This window comes from Chelonia mydas, chromosome 4 (assembly GCF_015237465.2).
Source record: "Chelonia mydas isolate rCheMyd1 chromosome 4, rCheMyd1.pri.v2, whole genome shotgun sequence".
In the NCBI taxonomy this organism is placed as follows: Eukaryota; Metazoa; Chordata; order Testudines; family Cheloniidae; genus Chelonia; species Chelonia mydas.
In genome coordinates, this window is record NC_057852.1 from 85,266,204 (window position 1) to 85,280,333 (window position 14,130).

At 38.7% G+C, this 14,130-nt stretch overlaps 1 protein-coding gene across 8 annotated transcripts in view; it reads right to left on the reverse strand.

Moving 5' to 3' along the window:
• Positions 1-4,692: 4,692 nt before the first annotated feature.
• MICU3 (mitochondrial calcium uptake family member 3) overlaps positions 4,693-14,130 on the reverse strand; it is a 146,147-nt gene continuing 136,709 nt past the window's right edge. For 7 of the 8 annotated variants that reach the window (XM_043546167.1, XM_043546170.1, XM_043546169.1 and 4 more), the window contains one exon: positions 4,693-6,544. In XM_043546167.1, coding sequence (XP_043402102.1) covers positions 6,434-6,544 — 111 coding nt within the window. In that variant the 3' untranslated portion in view covers positions 4,693-6,433. Of the gene's footprint in view, positions 6,545-13,182; positions 13,258-14,130 lie in introns of all 8 variants that reach the window. The other variant, XM_037897695.2, reaches the window with a different exon arrangement.

Genomic DNA, 14,130 nt, shown 5'->3' on the forward strand with positions numbered 1-14,130 from the left:
GGCTAAGAAGTGGGGAAAAGATTTCAGATTGTAGAGGGCTCTTTAATTTAGCAGAAAAAGGCATAACCATATCCACTCGTTGAAAACTGAAGCTAGACAAATTCATACTAGAAATAGGGAAGAATTTTATAGCAATGAGTATAATTAACTATTGTAACAGCTTACCTCTCCATCTCTTGGAGTCTTCAAACCAAGACTGCATCTCTTTCTAAAACAGATGATCGATGCAGATATTACTGGTTCTATAAGGTTGTAAGCTTGTATTATGCAGATCAGACTAGATTATAATAGTCCCTGATGGCCTTTAAAAAAATATCTATGAATATGGTGGGGTGGGGGCAAAGTAAAAGTTCCCTGGAAGTTCTTCTGGAGCCAGCTTTCTGCCCTGAAGCTTCAACCCCTCTTCCATGTAGAAATGTTAGTTATTTTCTATTTCTGGTCAGGAGAGTGAGGCACAGTATGTGACCCAGCAGCAGAGGAGGTTTATGGGAGAGGAGACATTTGTGTCTCCTGAATACAGGACTGAAGTGAGCTGGATGAAGTTCATCATTTGCAGCCAGAAACCATAGTCTTGAAACAAAGCACATACCATGTAACTACCTGCTGTAAGGCTAAGAGGATGAAAGTAGATCACATCACCACATACTTTCATCAACCAAATTTAGCCTCCTCAAAAAAAGATATCAAGTTAGTTTGACAGAATCTATTTTTCATAAACACACGTTGACTGGCATTAATTATATTACCCTCTTTTAATTCTTTATTAATCAACTCCCGTATCAGCCGCTCCATTATCTTGCCTGTGATCAAAGTCAGACTGGCAGGCCTATACTTACCTGGGTCATCCCATTACTAATTTTAAATACTGGTACAATACTAGCTCTCTTCCAGCCTTCTGAAACTTCCCCATTGTACCAAGAGTGATTGAAAAGTCAACATTAACAGTTCAGCAAGCTCCTCAGCCCAAACCTTGCCCTCTATTGGTGCCTCCACATTATTTAGTTGCAGCACATATATTTTCCAGGCTGCTAGCCAATTGGGGACAGTCTATTTGCAATGACCTCTTTAGCCAAGCATACCACCTCTGCTCCCTATCCAGAGGGTGCACCCCACCAGATGGCATCTCCCACTGTCCTGCTTTGCTTTACCTCTGTGTCCTGGAACCTTTTCCCTCTCTGTGCAGAAGTCTGTGGCAGGACAGCATATACATCTTGTGACATTCTATACCTTGGGGGAGCGTACTGTAACCCCCATATTCCTCATTTTCATATAATTGTGATCTTACATATAAAGCATGTCTTGTAAGGTATCAGGGGAAAGGTTATGATCTGCTTAAAGTAATTTCTCTATCCGTATATGTGTATCATTAATGCATATGAAGTTATGAGAACTGTGTTGTATGGTGGTCACTAAAAACATTCTGTAAGTTGGGGAATCAGCAAGATATTCGCTCTCCAGAGGCAACAGCAAGGAAAGTAACCAACGCCCGGCAGGGTGTCAAACAACCCATCAACAGCCACTGTCCAGCAAGGGAGCTACAATGCAATGACTCACCTATATGAGGCCACACCAGTGGAATTGCTCAACCTTGCTGGGTGACTCAGCAATGCCCCCCAGACATGCCTGAACTTGTGCTCCCTAAGCACATGGACTGAGGGTATAAAACAGAGTGGATACATACTGGGGCCTTCTCCTGCTCCCACCTATGCTGCAAGCAACCAAGACACTGAGAAGAAGAGAAGACTCCAACACAGGAGATTGGCCCAGGATTAAGGAACAAACCTGTATATTAAGGACTACAATAGCCAGTGGGGTGAGAAAAACTACTTAATCTACTTGCTGTCCAGTCTAATAGGGTTGAGAGTTTAGACTGTGTGCTTATATTTTATTGCTTTTGGTAACTAACTCTGACTTTTTGCCTATCACTTTTAGACTTTAGGAATTAAAGACTAGTCTTTAATTAAAGATTATGTCATGTGATGAAACCTCCAGGAATATGTCCAAAAAAAATTGGCAACCCCAGCTTTAGGGATAATGGCATCATGGGTGAACTTGTATTTTGGTGTTCTCCCATCACCCCTGGCCCCCACGGGCTCCCCACCCTCCCATCACCTCTGGACCCCGCTGCCTCCCCCCGCAGTGCTTAATTTGTATTGAAAGAGGTGCCAGAGCTCAGTCCCGGCACAAATTAAGCACTGGCAGGGCAGTCTGATAGCGGCAGCTGCTGGCCAGGCCTCCAGTTCTGAAGGCAACACCACAGCCAGCAGCAGTGCAGAAGTAAGGGTGGCATGGTATATGGCCATCCTTACTTCTGCGCTGCTGTGATGGCTCGTGGTGCCTGGCACTCTGACTGAGGCTCAAGGCGAGCTTTGCGCTATCACATGGGGACTTCATCTTGCCAGAGCCCATTGCCCTCCTGCAGCCCTCCGGCCACTCTTGGTTCACCAAGGGTGCCATTTCAGATTTTGGCAGGGTGGGGCAACTTTAACCATTATTCCAGAGGCCAGTTAGGCACCTAAAAACTCTAGGATTATTTTTGTAGATAATAACTTAGGAATTAGCTGACAGGAGCACTGTATTTAACTCCTATATAAAGAAAGAAAGAATACATACAAACTCCAATTAAAGCCATATTTTAAATTTATATGTAAATTTAGAACAATCAAGAGATAATACAGCAAGATACTCCCAATCTCAAGCCTTCAAATATCAATTATGGAGCTTTAACACAGAAATCAGAAACAAAAGTTTGATACTTTGTAAACTATCTTTAGTAGAGATAAATAAAAATAAATAAAATATGCTTAAAATCTCTAACAGACAAATTCTAGGTCACTGCCATTATCTACTCTATTGTAGTTAATTGATTTTCACTCCATGAAAAACATATTTACTTAATTTTAACATATGTGATTAAGGTTTATTTCTCTTTTATTAAGAACGGGGATTTATTTTTCTAATTATTTTGGCATTTATGTTTACCAATCCCAATCATGTACGTGCCTCACTAACATTTGACACTATCATTGCTATCTGTATCATACTTGGAACTGCATCTATTTTCATACAAATTTTAAGTTATTTTACAGATGTAACTAAAATTACAATTTGAAAATAAGCGACCTTCATCTGCATAGTGTCTAAAATTATGTGTTTAGCTAATGTTTTTTAAACAGGCACTGCTAAGACGAGTACAAGCTAAATTTACATTCTAGAAGGATACTATTCTTTTATTGTACCATTTTAAATAATGAATGGCAAAGCACAATATGGTAATAAAAGTAATAATGATAATTACTCCAGCCAGGACAGGTTAGGCATTTTAGAACTCACAACTCAAAGAATTAATTTAAGCATAAGAGATAAATAAAATTATGAAATGCACAGACCAATCAAAAAATTAAAATAACAGCACTGTAATCCTTAAAGAACTTTGAAAGAATAAAATTATAGAGAATATATGTGCATTGCACATTTCAACATGCAGTACCAAGAAGTAATAAGAACAACAACAATAATACAAGTGTATTTGCGGGGGGAGTGTGTGTATCGGGGGAGTGAGAGAGAGACAAAGTGTGTGTGTGTGCATGTGTGAGAGACAGAGAGAGAGTGTCAGACAGACAGAGTGTGTGTGTTGGGGGAGTGAGAGAGAGACAAAGTGTGTGTCTTGGGGGAGTGTGAGAGACAGCGCACTGTCACTTTAAGCACAGCACTCACTAGTCTGAAGGCTTGTTCAGACAGCAGCCCCGGCCAGCAGCTCCCACTCCTCACTCAGAAGCAGCAGTACAGACTACCCCCACCCCAGCTCAGAGGAGACCGGGTACACAGGTAGGGGAAAGGGGACACCCCAACATCAGCCTCCCGCTGCCCCGCTCTGCACAACAGACTCCTGGGAACAGCTTGGCCAGAGGCTGCTCCAAAGTGTGGGGCAGGAGCTGCAGCTGGCTGCAGATGGCAGCAGAGCCAAGCAGCAGGGGGAGGAAAGGAACCCCTGCTCTGGAGGCGCCCCCCCTTAGAATGGCACCCCGGGCAGTGGCCTAGTCCGCCCACCCCTAAAGCTAGCCCATAATTTGATTCATCTGCACTGCAACAAAGGAAATTAGTTTGTTTCAAGTGCGTTTATTTTGAGATAAACAAGAATATGACAAGCACATTTTTTCATATTAGTGTACTGTTACATAATTTATTGTTATTGTACTAATAAACAAAAGCAGAAAGCACAGTCTTATGAACTAATCTGACAGTACTATATTCTATTTTATGCCAGTCTACTGTACTTAGGCACCATATAGAAAAAAATACAAATTGGAAAAATGATACCAAGATTTTACATACATTGTGATTGGTCCTGCAATTGATTGCACATCGAAAAAGCAGTCCACTGCATACTGTTAATTACAACATCAGGGCCTATCAGCATTAGTCCAAATCTCTTTGTTTTTCTAGTTGTCAGCTGTGAGAGGAGAGTGCAGTAGGGACTGCATGAGTATTTTTCACGGAAATGCTGTCTACAGTAGAATATTTCTGACATTTTTCTAGCTCGTATTTTCTTATTATATGATTTTTACCTAAAGCCAGATAAGCCATGCAAAAAGAAAACATTCTAACATTGATATTTCTGAAATTCTTAAAGTGGAAATTCTAAAAAAATTTTTTTTAAAGTCAATTAAAAAAATGAATAAAACCTCTGTAAATTGATTAGTCCTGAAACTTAATCTTATTAACATAGAAGAAAACATATTCTTTTCTATTCATGCATTTAAAGATACTATATGGTCTTTGAGTGACAGACAGCCACATTCTACATGATGAAAGAATAAAACTCTTTGTTGTGTTTGTGATAACAATGAAAGATTAAAAACAGTATGTTGTGCCTAATAGCTGATTTAGGACTGAATTGCACCACTAAACCAAACCTTTTTTTTTACAACTGATAACAATGTAAATAGATTAATATTAGATAATCCGTTTTCATGCACAGATTGCTTTTATGTAAATACTGATTAATTTCATATTCAATAAATTTTCCTAAGAGTTACATTAAAATTGTGTGTGTTAAAGTGAGTTAGTATTAAGGTTTTATTTACTTTATGCTATCAGCCTTGTAGCCTTGTAAAAGCAGTGCAAAACTTTTAAATGCAATTGCTACATTGAGGCAAACCTGCTCCCCCAGCCAAACAAAAAAGACTGTGGATATGTAAAAAGAAGCAGAATTGTGCTCCATTAATCATGACTTTTTAGGGCCTAATTCAACAACAACAAAACAACAACAAAATCATTCTTCACAACATAGAAATCTACAGACATGAGGCCAAGGAGGCTACAGATTGCTTGCATAACCCATAGCTGTATTAAAACTTATTATTTAATTCTAGAATTTGATTCAGATAGAATTCCAAAGTCTCATGGTGTTTACATTTATCATTGTAACATTTTGTAACTGGCTGTAGCTCTGTGCTATTGCATGCATTCCTTTTAATTTTTTTAAAGCCACACCCCGGGGGCAATATTTTTTCAGTACTGCATGCCAGTCTAGCAGAACTGGATAGGATTAATTTCTGCCCCATACCATGCCAACTTTTATGAAAAGTGCATTATTAACAAATTATTAACAAATAATACATAATTAAGCTGAAATCCATACTCTGGCAAAAAAGTTACAGAAACACAATGCTATATATTAAGTAGCACTGTATTACCTAACATGATACAAATATTAGCTAATACTTTGCCATTTTATTTTCATTATATTGTACACAATTAGACATCTTAAAATCAGGAGATTTTATTAAACTGAATCAGTAAGATTATAACAGTAAGACTTACAGCTGTTGGACATCAGTACCTCTTAATTAACAGCAATCAATAATTCACATTCTCCTATATCACAACTGCGACTTACAGTTGTTTTTAAATGACAGCTTTGTTGATTCATGAGTACTTACAACCTGTACATTCCACACTTATGCAACTGTTCTGCTACGAAGTGCATTCTCATCCCTGTTTTAACACAAATTTCATATAATATTCATTTTCTAAAAACAAATTCACATCCCCACCACATGGAAATAATTTTTCACCACTGCCAAAAGGCACATTCACCAGAATGAAAAATAAATTCTTTAAATGAAAGGCACATCTCAAAATAAATACAAACAACACGTTTCTTTAAATACACATTCTTTAACATATACTTTTATAGGCCAGATGACAGTGTAAGTCAACCCTTAAAACAAAACACATACTGAAAAAGTAGTTGAAAAAAATCCATGAATAGATCAGCAAATCAAGTGAAAAAACCCAATGGTGATTCAGTGCACAGTGCTGCAAGTGAAAGCTACATAGTTTACCTGTGTTATGTCGTTTTTCACACACAATATCTAGGAAAAATAGTAGCAACCAAATGCTGAAGTTTTTTCTTTCCTTCAGTTTTTTATCCTAGCATATCTCGACTCCGAAATTGCTTCCAGAGCTCTCTTAAATGTTCGCTTGTTACAGTCGTCACACAAACATAGTAATCCTTCAAACCATATTTTGGGGTCTCCTGTTAAAAATGAACAAGTATAGAATTAGAAACAGACATTGTGCATTAAATTCCTTGACACTAGATTATATTTTACAGGTGTTCATACAAACTAGGTAAATTTTTCATTACTACAACCAGGAAGTGCTAAATCCTCAGATTAGGGAAAGAAGACAGGCAAAGTAATATCTTTTATTGGACAAACTTCGTTGAGAGAAACAAGCTTTCGAGCTTACACAGAGCTCTTTTTCAGGTCTGATATGCAGATCCTTGCACATGAACATGGTTGTGGATCTGTCTGAAGGTAAGTAAGCAGTTTCCAGAACTGCACCTCCACCGCAAGCACATGGTTAGTATTCACCCAATAACTTAATCTATATTGGTAGCTAAATGAAAACATATCCTTTTGTTCAGAAGTCTCCTGCTTTTAAGATAATTTCTTCATTTTCATAGCTGTATCAAAAGGTTCACATTTTTACACAATGAAATAAAAATACCAAAATGTCTTGGTGCTTGTGGAAGACTCATGGCAATGGCTATAGCCAAGTATAAAATGAAGGCAGATAATACACAAACTTTCTATGAGATTTCTGTTATTTCAATCCTGGACCATCCTATAAAAAATTACTATTCTGCTGAATGGTACTGCAGTTCTGAGACATTGACAAATACCCAGAAGAGAGTAGGCTGAATAGGGAGCAAGGATGGTCTAGTGCAGGGGTTTCAAATGCACAGCCTGCGGGGTTATTTCCTGCGGGCCGCCAAGCTCCCCGCCCCCTGCACCCCCCCTCCCAGTGCTCCGCGTCCCCGCTCCTCTACCTACCTCCAGGCACTTCCCGCTGCCAAACAGCTGTTTGGTGGTGCTTAGTGCTTTCCAAGGGGAAGGAAGGGGGAGGAGTGGGGAGTCGCGCGCTCAGGGGAGGAGGTGGAGAAGAGGCGGGGCTGGGGCAGGGATTTGGGGAAGGGGTTGGAATGGGGGCGGGGAAGGGGTGGGAACAGGTGGGGCGGGGCGGGGCCTCATGGAAGGAGTGGAATGGGGGCAGGGCTGGGGGCAGCGGAGGGGTGTGTGTGTCAGTGATGCGGCCCTCGGGCCAATGTACTAGTCCTCATGTGGCCCTCCTGGTGATTGGAGTTTGAGATCCCTGGTCTAGTGGTTAGGGCTCTAACATGGGACCCAGAAGCCTAGGGTTCAATTCCCTGTTCTGCAAGACTTCCTGTGTGACCTCTGACACATCACTGAGTCTGTTACTTAGTTCCCTGGTCACATGCATCTTGTGTAATTTACTTACATACATTAACGGTAAACAAAAGATCAGGTACTACAGGGGCAAGGTAACCATAGATTTATCTTTACTTTTAAATTTATAAGATGAATTTATCAATTGTTCCTGGGCATAAATTCAATATTTTTAAAACTACACTAATAAACCACACTACTCTAGCCATTTATCTATGTATTTCTAATGTGCCAGCACCGCTGTAGCTAGTCTCAGTATATCAGATTAGGAGAATTTTTGCCTCTAAAAATCACACTCTCCAATGTTTTCACCCTTTTCTAAGTGAGTGTATAGTCTTGTTATTTTTTTAGACTATTTAATATATTCACTGTATGTATTTAGATGCACAACCCAATTTGCCCCTTTGTAAAATGTATGAAAAGAAAAGTGGGTCTTGTATTGTATTTTTAAAGGCCCTCAATTGAGAACTTCCAAGATGAAAAATTACCTTATCTAGTTTGATGGCCTGCAATCCAGCACATTTAGATGAGGAAAAGCTTCATACATGGACTCTGAAGGTTCTTAACATGGCCTTTCCAAATCTGATTTGAAGTAAATGAAGCTACCATTACAAATAAGCCGCTGCTGCCACTGCCAACCACTGGCGGCAGCATGTCAGGGATATGTAGTTACACTTCACAGTGAAAAGCAAGCTGTGGGAAAGACTCTGGCAGCAGGGAAAGGTACTGGCGGCTGATACTTGTGTTGAGAGGCGTAATGTCAATATGCTTTCCAGAAGAAATGGGAGATGCTAGCACCTCTCTTACGTGGCTGGGAACACAGTCCATAGTCAGCAGTCAAATAACAAATACCCCTGTGTAACAAACACTGACTGAAGTACAGCACATTTTGGAGTGTAAGATTCTTCCTTGCAGAGCTTAAAACTAGACTTTCTTCAGCTATGAATCCAATATGATCTAAAATTTTCCCTAAAATTATGAGTGAAAAATAGTTGAGAGAATTAAACAATAAACCAAACAAACTGTGTCATTACTATATTCAATCTTTTTATTCAATACAATCCATCTACTTTACAAGACTATTGTTCACACAACACTAAAACTGGATTTGTAATCCCAGTTTTCTGCACAATCAGTAAAGAGAAGTCATTGCTCACCATTCAGTTTGCCTGTCTCAGAGAAAAGACCTAGCAACAATGTTCCGAGACAATTATCTGGTTTTCCTAATATTGCTTGTTATGATGGTCGAGTTTAAGTGTATAAAAAGATAGCCCTTTATTACGAGAATTGTACATTGGGAATGCATAGAAATTAAAGGTTTTTAAAATCTTTACCACATGACAAATCTAAATCTTGTTTGTATAAAACATTTATATTAGATAAGAAACTGAATAAGAAAACATAACTAGAAATTAGCTTTTAGAATTCATACTTATAATATCAGACTTCCATTGTCTTTTCTTAACAGTTTCTTGTCCCCTTTCCTCCTCAACCAAATGAACTCCTACTGATGCTAATTCACGTGCTATGCCTTGCAGGGACAGCCACAGAGAGAGAGAGACAAAATCTGCAAGACTATTGTTAACTGTTTGAACCAGGTGAAGTTTGGATCTTGTTCCCCAAAGACAGATTTAATTATTTATTATAAGGGTAGCATGCTTCATGCTGTGAAGCAAATGTCATTAGTGCAGTTTAGAGATATGTAACACATAGCAGAATGTGCTTCTGTTTCTTTTTGGGTACAGATTCCAAGTGTGGTATAATCAGTGATAAGCATGCCAAATATTTAAATATCTTTTATTACTGATCTAAGTTTACCATACAAATCGTATCAAAGTATAGACTAAAGTCTTTACATTTATATTTGGAACAACAGTAAAATTGAGAGTTATCATATTGCATCTAACCTTGGGTGATCTATATGGCAGATTTTTATATTGCAGACATACTATGTGTTTCTTTGTACATGAGGTTGATGTTTAAATTAATTAATTTTCTGAAATAAATGTTCAGTTTCACACTGGTTAATGGCTCTGCCTTTACTCTCTTTTCAATTATTCTGTAGTTTAGTTTTGCAATGACTTTTTAAAAGGGTATATAAACTCACTTTCATTCCATAATACGTATAGTGTGAATAGTGCAGGTTCTATTGTCCCCAAGACAACTCTCAGAGCAGCAGGCTCAAAATCACATCACTTATGTTTTTAATTAATAAAGTTGGCCAAAGCTTGCTTCAATTTCAGCTCAACAATCTTCATAACATGGATTAGTATTATAAATGAATGTAACATCTTTTATCCAAAAGGAACTAAAATTACCTCACAAAGTACATATGGTATGTTTCATACATCACTACTGAAATGCAACTGCCACTAGGGTCGAGGGCATTAACCAATTGGTGCACATTAAGGGAAGGGGGAGTTTTAGCTTCGGCAAAGAAGGTTAAAAGACCAACTCTTGCAAGAAGCTCCAAGAGAATGTCCAGGTACATCAGACAGGACTTCAGTTTTTCAGTCTCACCTGAAAGAGTCTACACATAGATAAACTGAATACCATGCAGTGTACTATATCAGAAGGATGAATTAACTCTGCCTGGAGTTAAAACTCTGGTTTCAGGGAGTATGGGCACTTATACTTGATTCTTAGAGCACAAAGCCTCTCATGTCAACAGAATTTTAGTAGGTTTAATATTAATGTTTTGGAGTTCTTCTGAGTGATAACATTTTGTTCCAATTTGGTAAATACTTACTATTGAAACTCACTAAAAAGGCACAGTAAATGTACAGCACTTTACCAATCTATTTAAGACCTGATACCTGTCCTGAAGTTACAGTCTAAAGTAAAAAGAGACAAACAAAGGTATGTCAAGGCATATAACAGTACAGGAAAAGGAGGATGTGTAAGGATTATTGGGGAAGAGAAAACAAAGTACTCCTGGAAGAAACTGCAGGATTGGGGTTTTAGTTAACAAGAGATTGAATAAGGTAGGAACGAAGGAAAGAAAGATAATGCTCAGGTTACCAAACTGGGAATCAAAATAGTGAGCCTTAGAGGTGATGTGAAGATAAAATTAATCTAAAATAATTCTTACCCTGTGTGACTAACCAGTTAGATTATTAAATTGAAAGAATTTTAAAAATCACTTTGTTTTTACCACTTCACCTGTCATTTAAACTTCACTTCACTTGTGCAGAGAAACTAGAGTTTTGCCTGTTTAGAATGAGTTACTTTCCAGTTCTGAGGCACTAACACAATACTGTAGTATTTGGGTTGGACCCACACATAGGATTTTTAAATTACAAAGTGTAATCAAAATGTAGTTTTCTTTTTTGGAAATAAAGTCCTACTGATTCTAAGTTTCATATGTGACAGTGTAGGATATGTCTGAGTCAAATTTTGAGCTCTATCTTGTGTGTGTGTGTGGAAATTTTGGATACGGACAGCACAAGCCTGCACATACCCAAAGATAACCTATTGTACTACACTCCTGAGAGCGGCTCTGCCCAGCAAAGGTGTTTGATACCTTGCTGATGGACTAACACTAAGGGTACATCTACACAGCAGTTGGGAGGTATAATTCCCAGCTCAGGTAGACCTGCACGCACTAGCTCTGCTTGAGCTAGCATACTAAAATTAGCAGTATAGCTGCAGCTACACGGGTGTTGGCTCAGACTAGCTGCCCGAGTACAATCCCACCTGAGTCCCTGGGTACATACGCAGGCAGCTAGCCTGAGCGGCTGCCCATGCCCACACTGCTGTTTTTAGGCACTAGTTCAAGCAGAGCTAGCGCATGTACATCTACCCAAGCGGGGAATGACAAACTGCTATATAGATGTTCCCCTTAAGAGCCACTAAAATCCCAATCAGGGGCCAACAACTTTGTTTGCAACAATGGGCTTTCTACACAAGGTCCTGAAGGGGAAAAGGGGCAAGCATGACTGGTGGGCATGTAGCTTCTCAGTCTGAGTAAATGGCTAACAGACTGTGGCCTCATTCTGCTCTGTGCAGGGAATGATAATGGCCACGAGTAAAAACAACTTGAAGGAGAGAGGAGAGGAGGAACTCTGTGCAGCCTGAAACACTGACAAACCTCAGATTCACAGGAAGGGTAGATCAGCCTAAGGGAGGGTGCTTCTCAAGGGGTTTTGTGGTTTTCAAAGATCTGTAACTCTTAAGTGCTTTAAGGATAAAGTAATTATGCTTAAGAAATTCTAGTGCTAAGCATGTGTTCCTTGCTTTCCTGCTATGTTGTCCCCAAGTGGGTTAAACTAGAAACTAAGAGCCTAGGTGGAGCTTTACAGCAGTGTGTGTAAATGACTGGGGATGGAGAGTGGGCTGTTTGGGAGGCCTCAGACTCTGATTTCAGTCTATGGCAGCTGGATGGCAGCATCTCATGTTCCAAGGAAGGACATAAGACAGGTGGTCCGAGTCTGGCCTACGGTTCCAGAGCTAAAACAGTTACTATACTCTAGCCAGACCCAGTTGGTTTGGAAGCACATGGGACCTAGCAATTGTTTCCACTTGCAGCAGACTAGTGATCATACAGTGGTGTGTAGGGCCAGATTCTAATAGGCCTCTTTCCCCCCCCTCCGTTCAGAAACTATGTTTGGGACCTAAACTAGTTGTTAATGCCCCATGAGTAGCTACTATACAATTATTATTTCGCCTTCCCCTGTAGCACAGGTCAGTTGCTGGAGGATTCTCTGAACCTTGAAGTCTTTAAACCATGATTTGAGGACTTCAATAGCTCACACATAGGTGAGAGGTTTATTGCAGGAGTGGGTGGGTGAGATTCTGTGGCCTGCATTGTGCAGGAGGTCAGACTAGATGATCATAATGGTCCCTTCTGACCTTAATATCTATGAGTCTATGAGTCTATTATGTACAGAAAGGAAAAAAATTGGCATTTATGACCTTAAATCATAAAAAAGCATCAACACACACTTTCAATGGAAAGATAGTTCAAGCAGCAATGTTAGAAATATACCAAGCTATTAAAAATATGCACATTTTCAAACTAAAGTGGAATTAAATTAAATAACGATTTCTCAGTGGGAGAAGGGAAAATCTACCTTTACTATAGATGTCTTTAGTACCATATATATCATACAGCGTTATCTGAAGCATGAATAAAACTAGTTACAGAACAGACAGAAAATACCAACAGAAACTCACAAAATCTGTGCTGTGGGAGAGGGAGAAGAAGCGTTTTCTTGAATACAGTACAAACAAAGCAATAAGCCAACAAAACAATGATAGCCTGAGATAGAATTATATGACCTTGTAAAATACTATGATGATCACATTCTGATAATCTATTCCTTAATTCTGTAATGGCAAAATAGAACGGTGGCAGTTTAACATGCAGCCATTCCCATCAGCATGCTGGCACACTTAGAAAGACTAAGCAGCTAACACATACCGTAACTTATCTGCTATAGAGTTCCTTCTTCACGCAGGCTTTGAAAGTGGTATACCTCTGTACAGTTTTGTATCCCTGTGGAGCGGAAGATGGAGAAGTGTGCAGATGCAGACAACATGTGAAGGCAGCCAGAGGTAAGCATAAGACAACAGTGGCATGAAAATACAAAAGAATGGGGATTAAACGACAAATAGCTAGAAGTTAGTCAGAGTATATAGTCAATTATAGGTAAAACTTTTTTTATCATTCAGTCTTTATATTTCAAATGAATTGTAATTGAAGATAAAATTTATAAAGGAGAGGGAAATGGTTTAGCATTACAGTTTTAAAAATAAAATATATGAAAATCATTATCTTCAATCAAACAAAAAACAAGGAAAACAGTTTTCATTGTTATGCCTTCCTACTATATAATATTTGTACAAGCTTTTAACAAAAAACCTATGGCAATATTCTGACTGACCACTGGGTGGCAGTTAAATACATCAGATTATCTCAAAAACGGTTTTCAAATTAAGCCCTCTCTCTCAGGTTATAACAGTTTTCTTTTAATGTCAAGTCCCATACTTGAAAAAGAGATATAAATTCTTTTATATAATATAAAACCTATTAGACATTCAACTGTTTTATGTCTATGCTAGTTTCTTAAATATTCCATTTATGAAGGCAGGTACTGGAAATTTAGTTTTCATAATGTTTTAATTGTTATAGACATCTAATTTATAGTGTTAAGTAACCCAGTTAGACAAGTAGACAGTGTAAGACAATGGAAGAGAAAATGACTGTGTATTAATTGTTAATTTTGTATAAAGATTAGTATCTGGTCCTCTCTCCAACCCCATAACTTTCTGTCCTTTAACTGACTTTTATAGAGCAAAACCTACAGTCCTGGCAGAATCTTTTTAGAATTCCAGTTTCACTTAGCCTCGTGCTTTATTAAGTACACTT